The 14,065-nt window shown below is 42.6% G+C and overlaps 1 protein-coding gene across 1 annotated transcript in view; it reads left to right on the plus strand.

Annotated features, from left to right (window-relative positions):
• The window catches only part of NIPAL2 (NIPA like domain containing 2), a 51,110-nt gene that overhangs the window by 26,957 nt on the left and 10,088 nt on the right, over window positions 1–14,065 (plus strand). The window contains exons 4-6 of the mRNA XM_072851161.1: window positions 4,219–4,278; window positions 6,268–6,389; window positions 13,340–13,436. Coding sequence (XP_072707262.1) covers window positions 4,219–4,278; window positions 6,268–6,389; window positions 13,340–13,436 — 279 coding nt within the window. The remainder of the gene's footprint in view (window positions 1–4,218; window positions 4,279–6,267; window positions 6,390–13,339; window positions 13,437–14,065) is intronic.

Below are 14,065 nucleotides of genomic sequence, written 5' to 3' on the forward strand. Positions count from 1 at the left end.
GTCTATTTCCAGATTGAAGAGCTTCATGAGCCTTCAGAAAGGCTCTGTCATATAGATACAGATATTTTACAGGACCTATTTACTTCTCAATTTGTAGATATTAATACAAGCATGACACAATCAAGGCATGAAATGAACCCAAGGATTTCATTAGGATGTGTTGGTTCTGTAATATTTAATCCTTAACAGATCATCTCCCAGATTTTCTGCTCTTCTCTTGATCTAGCAGACTATCTGCCACCACTCTCAGTGGGAGCAGGATCTGTGCCTAGTTTTGAAAGTTTTACCTTAATAATTAGTTATAAAGCTAAAAATGTTCTGATTCACCCCAAAGTATACAAGTCTTCTCAGACGACCAGGGATGCAGTCTTTGCTGCCATGACTTACAGGCTGACAATTCGGGCTTGGAGTCATGCATGTGTTGTATTGCTAAAACCAGTGGTTCAAAACCAATGAGGCTTCAGAACAATTATAAATTGCTTGTTTTGTTGCCAAGCTGTTGCCAGCTTACACTTTGACACAGTTTTTTGTCTGCATTTCTGTATTGTTGTATTCTATTGCTGGTCAATTAAAAAAAAATACAGACTATTCCTCACTCTGACAGAGATCTCAATGTCTATAACTGTCTATAGCTTTTTTAAAAAGAACAGGCAAACAAATGAAGAGTTGCAAAGACACATTAATACTTTTCAGCACAGCAATTGCCCAAGTTCCCCTGTCTATTAATCCATAGAGTTGAACATAATGTTCAGTGTTTTATTTCCCAGATCAGTATAATGGTGTAGGAGGAGGAGGTACACAGGTTCTGTGACAGAGGGGGAACAAGAAGACCCTGGGATGGGAAAGGGAAAATTGGGGCTGGGTGGTAGGAAGTTAGACTCATGCTGCGGTGATGCGGTGAAATCATGGTGAAGGGGAGGCGGGCTAGGAGGAAAGTGCAAGGGCGTAACATCACTGGTAGTGAGGAGGAGAGGTGGAGAGATGGGAGGCACCTCGCCTGTGATCTGAGGGATGGTGGGAAAGGAGTGGACAGTCTGGGGAGCTGAGAACAGAGGTTTCAGCAGGGCTGCATTTAGGAGCTGAATTTGGGACACAGTAAGGGCTTTAACTCATATATCTGGTAGGCTTAGCTATGGCCTCTGGATGCCCACTTACTCTTCTGCCACGGGTTCACAGGGTCCTAGGATAACTCAGATTGGAAGGGACCTCAGGAAGTCCCTAACCCAACCTCCTGCTCACAGCAGGGTCATCTTGGAGGCCACGAGGCAAAGCAGAGATGGTGGGGGGAATGTGTTGGCCATCTAGCGTATTGTCTTAAACTGACTTTTGTGGAGGAGTTAATGTCTTAAGCAGCTAAATGCACCTGAGACTGTGAGCCAGAGCCCAAAGGAGTTAAGGAAGAGGGTCAGAGCAGCTGTGAGAAATGGTTCTTACTGGGCTCCTGGGGTACCTGGAGCCTGCCATTTGTGCCTGCCATTTGGTGCCTGCCATTTGTCTTGCTGGGCAGGGAAAGCTGCAAAGCCAGGAGAGGGCAAAATGAGCAAATGGCAGCCTGTGCTCCTGGGGCTCACAGGCTCCCTTCATACCCCTCTTCCTCTGGCCCATCGTTTCTAGTGAGCCACTGTCTGCGTCAAGGCAATCTGCCCTTGGTTTCTTTGATTTAACCTGGTTCAAACCCACCTAGCAAATTGAATAACATATAAGACTATTTGAAAGTCAAACTTCTGAAGCTTAAATCCCAGAAAATTAACAAAATTAAAATATTGTGTTAGCCAGTGTGTAATAACAAGGTGCTCTCTTGGCTGTGCTACCATAACTTGCTTAAAATTCAGCCCTGAAGGTAATAGCCAGAGTTTGCCAGGCTTCTGATCAGTCATGTATGCCCTCTAGCATCTCATCAGGTCTGTGTAACTGTTCTCTGCTTCTTCATTTAGATTTACCCCATTTGCTTTTCTTCTTCACTTGAATGCATATGAAGTGTTGGTGGCTTATGCACAGGGACAGTTGTCTTTTGTGTTCAGAGTCTCTCCTGGGTCTCACTCTCCTCACCTTCGTGTTGCACCTTGCCTCCTACTTCAGTTTTTCCTCCAATCCCAGATGGCCTAATATATGTTCTTAAAACCTCTCCTGTTTTTAGATTCCTCTACATATTACACATCATAAAGAACATTAATTATACATACTTTCTGTTAAGCTCATGATCTCTTGTGCATTACCAGCTATCCCTGGAGAAAGAGCTTGCTGCATTTGAATGCATTATTAAAGTGGATGACAGGCTGAGTGCCAAGTTTCATTATCTGGATGCATTCCGGTGCCTCCCTGTGCCCACTGCCAGTCTCAGAGACTGTGATCCCCACAAGTTGCCATTTGTCATCTCCAGAGAAGTAGGCAGTGGAATTTTGGGCATAACTCATCTCACCCCAAATTGGATGCCAACACTGGAATTGAACCCTAAATTGCATTTACTAGATCTCTGCTGAATGCAGAGAGACCAGGCAAGGGGATACTAAAAAAAAAAAAAAATCACTGAAGCATCAGTTCATTAAGCAACAGGTCTTTGCTGTGACAGTGACTGCCTAGGTGGGTGGGCTGAGGTGGAATTTGGGAGAGCTATGACAGCAGGGAGACAGAGCAGTAATGAATCCCTGCACTATCTTGGGTTGCTGCTGCTTCTTTCCTGGTTTTTGTCCTCTCTCTTTCCTAAACCTAGGTAGCTCTGTTATTATCAGTGTTGCCTGGATACCAGTGTCTTTCCTCCAGCAAAGGAGGAAAGACATTCATTTATACACCAATGAAACATTGAATAAAGTAAACCGTGTCAGGCAGCCTACTTTCAGTGAGGCATTTTCAGTTGAAGATTCTTTTATTGCCTTTATTGCATTTATTCATTTGCATAGATCTCCATCACCCTTGATATAGTTTAAATTTATTACTTCTGCTATATCTGATTTTCTGCTGACTGGATAACACAGACACGATGCTGAATTCCAGCTCTCTGTTCACCTCTTGGTATGAACCTCCCTAGATTTATCTAGAGTACCTCTACTAGCTAACCACAAATTAAATTTTCCGTCAGAACAATAGAGATAGAGGCAAAGATGGTTGCAAAAAGGTTGAACTGTTATTTCAAGAATAAACCAAGAATTTCACGCTGTAGGCAGGAACAGAGCTCTTGGAACAGCATCCCATGATTCAGGTTCAATGTGTCCCTTCACTGTCCCTCCTGGGCAGAGTCTTTCTTTGAGGTTTCTAAATGAATCTAACATTACCAATGAACCTCTCCCAAAGGCCTTTCCTCATCTTTTACATAGGAGCTATTCAGCCTTGCTCCTCCTTAGAGGTAGATGCTCTAATGTTGTGTGCTGGAATCAAGCCATCTCTCCCAGGTGGCCAACAGTCTCATCTGTCTAAAGTCCAAACCCCTTCTTCCCTCTCTAGCACATGTCCACACTGAGCTGCTTACCAGAAATTCTGGCCTGATCACCACTGCTGCTCACCCCCCACTGCTGCCCATCCTGAAGAGGCAGGGCTAGGAGCTGGTGGAGGGGAGATACAAGAGCTGAACAAGGGAAAGAGTTCCCCAGGGAACAGGAGGTCATTTCCAGGGCTCACTTCCATTCTTCTTCCTCATTACAAGTCATTCTAGAAGACCATGGGCAGTGCTCCTGTATGGTACATATGTTGGTTCTTCCACCTGCTTGTTTGCAGACATCATGACCACTCTCTTAGTTCATACTAAATATTACACTTTTGCAGTGGCTTTCTTCCTCTCGGTTGTACTGCTGCTACTTTTCTTCTACTAATACATTGAAGTCTAAAGAAGCAGAATTTTATCCTTCTATGAGGCAATTTGCCTTGGACAAGTCCATCCAGTGAGCTGGCGGCAAAACGTGGAGTGGAATGGTAAGGCTGATCGGGGCCCAGCTTTCCTGACACTTCCATATATGACTGAATTAGAGCAGTTTAAGCAGTGTGTGCGTGGGAGACGGGAAGGGTATTGCATCTCTTCAACCACATAAGAGCCTGCTGGATACGTTTAAAATCTTACAAAAACTGAGGGTTGGTTGGTTGCTGGAATGGACTCCTGGCTGGTTATGTCATGGTATGGTGCAACAAGAATGGCCATGAGATATATTTATACTTGGCCCAGGGCAGCTTTTTGCTATAGCACTTGATATTCTATCAAATATAAAAAATGTCTTTATATTTCTGTTCTAGGTAGTGCATTTATTTCTGTCTTATTCCTAAAGAAGACCATGAGGGCTGCTGATATATTGGGTAAGTAAGCATTTGCTAATATGGACATGTGTGTCGCCATATGCTTAGCAAGCTGTAACTCTCACACAGCCCCCCACCTTCACACTCCCACTTTCCCGAGCAAGTGGTTCGAGGCAGATACTTTCAAAATTGGGAGGAAGTGACAAAAAGAGACAGAATCTTCAATGCATGTGGAAAAGACTGCATTCCCAAATCCTCTGCTTTTATAACCATAACTCATTCCTTATGTGTCCTTATTGCTTAAATTTATTTTCATTGTCTATTTTTGCCTCTGAGGTCGTATTTAGCATTATCTTTATGAGTACAACACAATTTTAATAAAAACAATGAAACTATTGAGTTATTCATTCAAGTATAAGGGTTTTTTTTCTTACTGCATAGACATTGCACAAAAATTCAAGCTCAATTAAAAGTGACAACTTCCCTTTTGGTATTAATTTTATCACTTCAAAGAACAAATAACCATGTCACCAATGTTTTGTTGGGAAACATGGTCTTCACTGTAAAAGCATGTCAACGTTTCGTCTGTGTCCAAGATTTTTTTGCATATCAGAACTGCCCTGTTTGAACACAGTAATAGCAAGAGACAAGCATATTTCAGGGCTTGGGCTTTACACAAGCCATCTTGGCTGGGACAGTGCACCTGATGTTGCTATGGGGCACCTGGTATTTCTGTGGGGTCCCTAGCATCTAGGCTTGATTGTCCGTACTATAACAAGGACATCCCAGCTGTTCTCATAAATGTTTTGGAGAGATCTGTTCAGTATTCTTCCAGGAATACTATATAATATTTATTTAGGTTTGGGATCCAAGTTTGCCAGCTCAGCTGCTACATTCAAAATCCCCCCTCCCTTGACTGATCATGTTTCCCTTATGGCCTTATACATTGTATGTTGCTTTAACTAGTGTTCAAGCACTGATTTATTTTATTTCTGTGAGTTCGACTTTGCAGAAGGATTTAACAATGTTGCTACATTCCATAGGAATGAGCTGTATGATGGGAAATATGGTGATGTTTTTGCAAGCACATAAATATAGAACAGTTCTGCTTTTCCAAAGGAACTGTGTGCAATAGCAGTGCCAGCAAAGTCCTCCGGATGTGCTTTGCTTTGTATTCCTGAGCCTTGTATTCCACACCAATTTATAGGTTTGCCAAGAATTTTAAAGATTACTTGAAAAAAAATTGATTAGCTAATATCTTCCTTAATCCAATACAGTTTATGAGCTCAGGATCGGCTCACTTCTATCTCAATACCTCGATGAACATCTGTGTTTGTCAGCTGGCTGTCCACAAGGCAGAACTTCCAGATTTTTATTGAAAGCACAATAATGCAAGTTCAACCTTGAAAAGGGGCCCTGGCAACCTAATGGCTAAACAGTCTTTTGCAAATCAACCTTTTATAAAACAGTTCATAGGTCTGCAAATACAACAGGGAGCGGCCAAAATGTTGGCTTCATGACAGCTTCACATGAGCATTGGATTGGAACATATCTGTTGCGCTTAATGTTTCCAGGGCAGGTCCATAGCTGGTGCAGATCTCTGTGGCCACACTGATTTCAAGAGAACTGTGTTTATTTACCCTGGTTAATGATCTAGCTGTCTGCCTCAGTTACCAACTTGTCCTTTCAGTTTAGGGTAAGTTTATGTGACCTGCTTTCTGCCTGTGAGAAATACAAAGGATCGATTCTCCTTTTTCGGGCACTTGGTATTACAATTGAAAGTATTTGAAAATACATTGCTGAGTTGGAACCCTAATTCATGAGGCTTTACTGACAGCTTTTTTCATATTTCCAAAACCCTTTGAGTCTTTAATAAAAATCACACTAGAGAAGACCACCAATGCAAGGCAACCCAATTACCTAAGCCCAGATCTGATTAAATGGACTTAAATTTTCTTCTAGAAACTATTTCCAAGTCAGCTGGAGAGCAAGGATGACCATGATTAACAACTATTGTATTACCAAAACAATGTGTCCTTTTCTTTAAAGGAGGAACACTGACAGTAACAGGGACATACTTGTTGGTGACATTTGCTCCAAATGTACCCCAAGAGCTCACAGCAAGACGAGTACAGAATTACTTAGTGAGCTGGCCTTTTTTGGTATATTCGGTGAGTATCTGGTTCATACTACTCCTTAAATCAGAAAAACTGGGGTTATTGGGCTTTTTGCAGCATTATGAATTAGTGGCAGAAAAACTGCTCGTGAAGATAAATTGTGTGATTTTCATAGGAGAGAGAGCAAGTCTCTGGGTCATCACTCCAGTCCGCAAGCTGAAAATAGGCTGAACCAAAAGATGTCTTTTGAACTATGTGCCAGGGGAAAGTCACAGTTGTGCAGGATTAACAAGAATGGAAAGGTTTTGGTTTTAGTGGGCTTGAGGAAAAACCTACATATTGGCACTGCTTATATTTCCTATATATGTGTTCATGCCACACTGTCTGCATGTACGTCTATGTTACAGTGCTTTTCTGGAATGTGATGGACTTGTGTTTTTAAAAACGAGGCTACGTATGCTCTTCGTCCTGCTTTTTTTCTTTCATATCACTCTGTTTTATCCCCATGTTGCTAAGCCCGGCCGAAAGGAGCTTTGTATGGAGCTGAGATGTGGAAACGCGGCCTGCTTCACTGCCACTCCGGTTAATCTGAACCTGAGTTTGAATTCAAATACAAAAATACCATTTTGATTAAAGTATCTGTATACAAACTTCAAATACCATACATCTTCTTTGATGTATTTAATTAGCATCAGGAACAAGACCAGAGTGAGTAGGAGGAATTTCTCTCTCTCTTTTCCTCTGGAATGATGAAAATTTTTTCCTCCAGCTGAATGTAAAAGATGCAATACAGGAGCTTCAGAAGCAGTTACTTTTTTCCCAGTAAAGTGACTCACTTGGGTTAGATTATTAGTGCCCAGGCTTTTCTCAGTAGGAAGCTCAGTTAGAAAGCCACTGAGTAGACAGTTTAAGGACCTTAATCTTTTATCCAACCTGCAGGCTTTAAATACGTCTTAACTATCCATGAGACTACTGATTAAGCAGAAAGTACATGCTAACACAAAAACATTTTGATCCTCTTGCTCAATTTTTTGTGCATTTTAAAAGCTCATGAAAGATGGTGATACAGCTCAGTGGAAGAAATTAATGATCATGCTACATAAATCATAACATGCACTTTCAATCAGGCAGTAGAGAGGCTTTTGAAAGCAATGCCCAAGAGTTTTGGGGTACTTAGTAAGGGTAGCTTCAGTCTCAGCAAGAGCTTCAGCATATCCATGTAATCAGCGGAGGGAGAGGGATTTCTTTAGGAGGTGGTTTAGAACAGGGGTCTTGGTGCTCACTGGAGGACCCTCTCTCTTTACTACTGAATATCCCCCTCTACCATGCAGTTCCACCTATAGGTACTAAAACAGCCTGGCACTGATTTTAAATTGCTGCCTCAACGATTTGTGTAGAGGTGGTGGAGTGAGAAAACTCTCCATGTACGCCCAGTGACACCACAAATGTCTGTGCTGTGTGGTCTTCACATTTTCTTAAAACCAACAGGTTGCTGAAAAAGGGCTTTTCCCCATCTGAGGACTTTTTAAACTTTGTTTCAGGAAAAGTCAATAAGAACACAGTTGAATGCCTACGAAAACTGTGCTGTATTCTTAGGAGACATTAAGTGGAGGTGGTAGGTAACCCCTGGACTTTCTTTCCCCTCTCCTCTCTTTTCCCTGCCTCAGCCAGCATCCAATTCTACATGTACAGCATGGGTTGCAGGGAAGGATGGAGCAAGTACACAGCAAATCTTGTTGACTCAACAACATATCAAGCTTTATTTATTCCTTCTGCTCCTTGGATTCATCTGTTTTGAGCTTCCTCTGTCCAAAGAAGAGGGAGGAGTGAAAGGCTCCACAAAAGACTCTGAGATACTAGCCTGATTATGCTGGTATGCTGCTGGAAGTTCAAGCAAACCCTGCTGTAAACATTCTCTTTGGGCAGGGAACTAGCTCTTCATAATTGTTTGTAAAATGCCTAGCACAGGTTGGCTGCTGAGATATAAAAAAGTGGAGCAGAAGTTGCAGAGTTTCCAGTATATATAGCAAGGAGACAGTAGAGCAGTATAATGCAATCCAACAGTCTTTCTAAAAGTAGCCCCAAGTGTGGTCTGCTGAGAAATACAAAGCCCCAATGGTACAAAATGTTCTGTGTGGGTGATAAACCATCCCTATGCGGCACTCCACTGGCATCAGAGGAGTTCTGCAGAAACAGCCTCTAGTTCCCACATGAGACAACTTTGAGTCACCTTCTGAGACTCTGAAGTAGCATAATCATGTCTGAGCAAGAATGACTATCCTAGCTTGTTTTTTTTCTCTTTTGCTTATGTGCACTTTGAGTCACTACAGAAGACATCGATTATAGATGAAGCTCTTAGGTTTCCCTAAACAGAAGCATAGTGAGTATTGGGTTGTTAATATTTAACCTCTGTAAAATCAGGTTCAAAGCATTTCTGCTTTCCTTCAAAGTGCCTAGAAGACCCTCCTGGTTCATTGGTCCCTATGTTGCTGTATATCCCAGAAAAACAGCTGAGGCAGACAATGTGATATTTTGTTCTGGTGCCTTCTGGTAATGCTTAGAAATGTGGAAAACATCATGATTATAAAAAAATGTTGATGAGATGTGGGCTTGAGGAGACTTCAGTAGAGAATAGTTATAACGGCAAAAATTATTGTAGGCAGGTCAAGTTCCTTCAGTTCCTCTAAACAGAATATGAGAAGCTGATACAATCTACGCACTTCCCATTCCTGGACTTTGTATTTAACACTATCACAGCTATCAACTATGAGAGCAAGCAATATTTTGGGTAATTCTCAGGACACAACCATAGGTAACAGCTGAGGCACCCCAGGAGGGTCCTCATCAGTGTGAGGTCCTGTTAGGAGCCATGCACTCTGCTCACAGTGTGACTCAAGGTGATGGCCTCTCCCTTGTCTTGTGATTAAAGGTGACCTGTTGGTAGGTCCCTGAGCGGCAGAGAACCATGGAAGAATAGTTTGGCTGCTGGGCAGCATGAGGTGAGAACTAATTGTTTGAATTTCATGCTTAGTGTGCGAGACTTGACAGAGCTGAGTAAACTTAAATAACAGCCCTGAAAAGCAAACATCAGCTTTCTCCCCAGGTTTGGTCACAGAACTACCATCTCTGGCCCCATACCACTGCTGCTCTTGGGTCTTCCCCAGGAGGCAGAAGCAGCCAAGCACACAGACCTGTGCACCCCTTCCAGAGCTGCCATCAAGGACTCTTTCATGTCCTTTTGATGGTTTTGCTTGGCTGTTTCCTTTCAGAAATTAGTCGTCTTGGTGCATTTGTTTGCTTTTAAACAGGAGGAGATCACAGTGGAACTTTATGGTAGATTTAGCAGGAGAAGAGGTGATGACAGGATGAGGACTGATGGAAAGCTGATGGACAGAGCCAGCAACAGTGACTTGGCTCAGTCAAGGTCAGTGGTGCTCAGCACTACATGCCACTCTGGGCGTCGGAGTGAGGTGGAAGAGGGAGTGGAGCACCAGAGCTGGTGTGATGGAGTGGTTTGAGCCAGCAACTGTCCCTGGGCTTGGTTTTGGATGATTGTTCTTGTGTAGTTTGAAATCTAAGTCACAGGGCAGGTGATGGTTCTTCCTTCTATTGGCATTGTGATTAAAGTTGTCTAGGGGATATAAAATTAATCAATACCTGAGGTGTAGCTGGCTGCCTACAGTAGGGCTGTCTCATGGGTTTCTGCACACTCTGTGGCAACCAGTCCAAGGGTCTGGGAGAGGTGATGGGTGCTCAGATTTGCACTGGGGTGGAAGCAGGTCTCACAGTGCTGTCTCACCTGGTGCCATGGCCCCATCCCAGTCACACCATCCTGTGTGCGAGTCCTGAACTGGCATGGCATGGAAGAGGATACCTGGGACATCTCTGGAACTTCTTTCTTAGCCTGGGTACCTTTCCATGCAGGGAATATTTATTTAGCACAGCTTTCTTCCATTCTGTTAGCAATTGTTCACTGTCAAAATAGCAACTGAAGCTATTTGGAGGCTGTTGTAGCTGCAGCCTGATAATGCGATATTCCCCTCTGGCCCTAAGATGTGTTTGCCAGTAGCATGAAGAGCGAAACTGCTACCTTTACTTCTCCTCTCGACTTCCCTCAAAACCATGTCGTAGCCTTCCACAGGGAGGCCAAGATGAACTCACATGTCTGCAGATCTTAACTTGACTTCTGCCTTGGTTCCTGTTTTAGACATACCCAGTGTTACACTGTTGAATAAAGCTGGGGACGCTGGCCAAGTTACTTACTGTGAGACTGAGGCAAAGGCCTCTGTTCTACCATCTGGTGGCCCAGCTTTCACCTCTGGGTGCAAGCCCAGTGGGGAGGCATGTCGCTCTGGAGAGAGGCAAGACCAGCACTCCACAAGAGATTGCAAAGATTATTAAACAAGGAGTAGTCCAGCAATGCTTTTTTTTAACCAACAGCAAAATGTTTTATTATATTCAACACATTTTACAAAAAAAACCCACCACACTTTGCCTTTTTTTTTCTTAAACCTTGTGATAAATATTTGACATTTTTTAAAGAAAGGTAGTATAAAATCCAAATTTGTGTTTTTAATGTTCTGAGATGCAATTGTGTCTCAGCTGTCTTTGGGAGCAAGGGATCAGTGTGAAGGTAAATAAAAAATGAATTAAAGCATAATTACGTTTTGTTCATCTTTTTGAACACTACTAAACTGGGGGAGGTGTGAGTGTGGTAGAGAATTTTAGTAACTGAATGTAGCTGATGACTGCTTTCCTGCTGCAGTCACTCTCCAAAATGAGAAATCAGCTATGTTACATTACATAACCGCCGCTAGTAACTGTTCAGTCGTTTCTTTGGAAATTTAATCAGCGCAACACCCAGGTCTTTCTGAGTCTAGTGCTGCCTTATGGCGACTATTTGTTTAAGAGTGAAGTGGCATTATAAAACATAAATTAGTTTGTTGCTGATGAAACCAAGGAGATAGACATGAGGTTTTTCTATGACTTGTTTTGTTGGTAAGAAATGACAATAACCAGACTCATTAATGATGACAATCTCATTTTCTGTCTTATTTCCCCCGTTCGATTACTTTCCAACATGCACAAATGAAATTCTCTTTCTCCATGCAGTCTCTAAGGCTACCAGGCTTCTGAGCACCTCTCAGTGCAGAGGTCCATCATCCCCGTTTTCATGAGTCTTCTGGGCTTCACAAAAGCTTTTTGGCTCTTGCACTTGCTGTTTTCTTTAGGCATGGAGGGGTATTTGGGCAACATGGGCAGGAGGGAGAATACCCACACTTTTAAGATGGCAAAAGACAAGAGTTACTAAGGGAATCTGCAAAGAGACACATTAACAGCAAGTCACTAAATTTAACTGTCTGTCATTTAGCTGTCAGATGTTATTGAAGGAGCAAGTTTGGACCATGCACAATGTAGTTAAAGCTGCTTCAGCAGCTGCAGATGTCCTGCAGCGTGGTCTGCTAGTGTGTCATTGAGCTTTTCAAGGTAAGCTCCTGACATGTACCTGTGATTTGAGAACCACCACATGAAATAAATGTTTTCCTCCTTATGATGTGCATCCTCAGTAATTTTGCAGATGACACCAAGTTGGGTGGGAGTGTTGATCTGCTTGAGGCTAGGAAGGCTCTACAGAGGGATCTGCACAGGCTGGATCGATGGGCCGAGGCCAATTGTATGAGGTTCAACAACGCCAAGTGTCGGGTCCTGCACTTGGGTCACAACAACCCCATGCAACGCTACAGGCTTGGGGAAGAGTGGCTGGAAAGCTGCCTGGCAGAAAAGGACCTGGGGGGTGTTGGTCGACAGCCACCTGAATGTGAGCCAGCAGTGTGCCCAGGTGGCCAAGAAGGCCAATAGCATCCTGGCTTGTATCAAAAATAGCGTGGCCAGCAGGACTAGGGGAGGGATTGTCCCCCTGTACTCGGCACTGGTGAGGCTGCACCTCAAATACTGTGTTCAGATTTGGGCCCCTCACTACAAGAAGGACATTGAGGTGCTGGAGCGTGTCCAGAGAAGGGCAACAAAGCTGGTGAAGAGTCTAGAGCACAAGTCTTCTGAGGAGCGGCTGAGGGAACTGGGGTTGTTTAGTCTGGAGAAAAGGAGGCTGAGGGGAGACCTTCTTGCTCTCTACAACTGCCTGAAAGGAGCGTGTAGTGAGGTGGGTGTTGGTCTCTTCTCCCAAGTAACAAGCAATAGGACAAGAGGAAATGGCCTCAAGTTGTGCCAGGGGAGGTTTAAGGGGATATTAGGAAAATTTTCTACACCAAAAGGGTTGTCAAGCCTTGGAACAGGCTGCCTAGGGAAGTGGTGGAGTCACCATCCCTGAAGGCATTTAAAAGACGTGTAGATGTGGTGCTCAGGGACATGGTTTAGTGGTGGACTTGGCAGTGCTAGGTTAATGGTTGGACTCGATGATCTTAAAGGTCTTTTCCAACCTAAACGATTCTATGATTCTATGATTCTACGATGTATGGCAGAAAGTTTGAACAAAAAGACAGTGTTTGGGGGAATTTTTTTAGTAGGACTGGGGAGAAGGGCAAAGAGGGTAGCAAAAATAAGCTTGGATGTCACAAAGAGTGACACTAGGAATACCGTAGCTAGGAGAGACTGCTGTTCCTCCAGGTAAGTGCTTTACTCCATAGGAATTATAAACAGAGTTTCTGTAAGAATTATTGCCAATAAACATGGGCATCTTTGCTGTCACATTAAAAAAGTCTTCTCAACAGTACCAGTGACAAAATATAGCTAGAAGTGAAAAAAGAAAAATTAAAGAAATAAGAAATGCTCAAAGTTTAACTTTTACTATAATAGGAAAGATAAATGACAACAATTGTGTGATAGCTCAGTCAACTGGCAATAATGTTAGTTTTTAGCAGAAGATGCTTAATAAAGTAATTCGCCTTTGAACTGTTAGAGCAAATGAATGTGATATCTCAAAGACTCTGAATTAAGCATTTATTACACAATTTCACAGCTTTAACTTTGTTCCCCTTTATTTTCAGATCTTAGAAATTATAATATTCTGCATTCTCCTCTATTTTTACAAAAGAAAGGCTGTGAAGCACATCGTGGTTTTGTTAATGATGGTAGCACTACTGGGTAAGAACATATTATTCACTTTAGTGTTCCTGTCTGTTACTTGATAATTCCTTGTCACTGAGTCTCCCCAGCTAGTTTAGATTAGGGACATTTCAATGATTCTCTTTCAGTGTGCTGAAGGAGAATCATTGAAACATTTCACATTATTCTTACTGTGGTCTCTTTTTGAAGAGAAAAGCTGATTATGAAACATAGTTTCTGTGCTTATTACTGGGACTATTTCTTTTTACAGTTTTCCTGAAATTAATATGCTGTATGTAATGGTATTCTGAAGCTTTTTTTTTAAAATAACACTTTAGCTTTAGATCCTGGGAAAGGGAACTGTTTGCAACTTTGTTCTGGAGAGCAGGCTAGCTGTGCAAATCAGTTCTTTAAAACAGAGCAGCTTAAGACCTTGTAAGCACTCTGTAAGCAAATGCAGTGATATGCTGTGACTGTACAGGAACTTTTCTTTGAATTATCTATGCCTGTTTGCATATGCAACATTTCATACTTTACCACCTTTCCAGAAGCATAGCAAGAACTCAGTGGGACACTGAGGTTTGCCTTCTGATTAACGTTGCCACAATCAATACCCAGGGAAACAAGGGAGATCATTTGATCAGGCAGCTTTCAATAAAGTTAAACCT

Source organism: Ciconia boyciana, chromosome 2 (genome assembly GCF_034638445.1).
Source record: "Ciconia boyciana chromosome 2, ASM3463844v1, whole genome shotgun sequence".
Taxonomy (NCBI): domain Eukaryota; kingdom Metazoa; phylum Chordata; class Aves; order Ciconiiformes; family Ciconiidae; genus Ciconia; species Ciconia boyciana.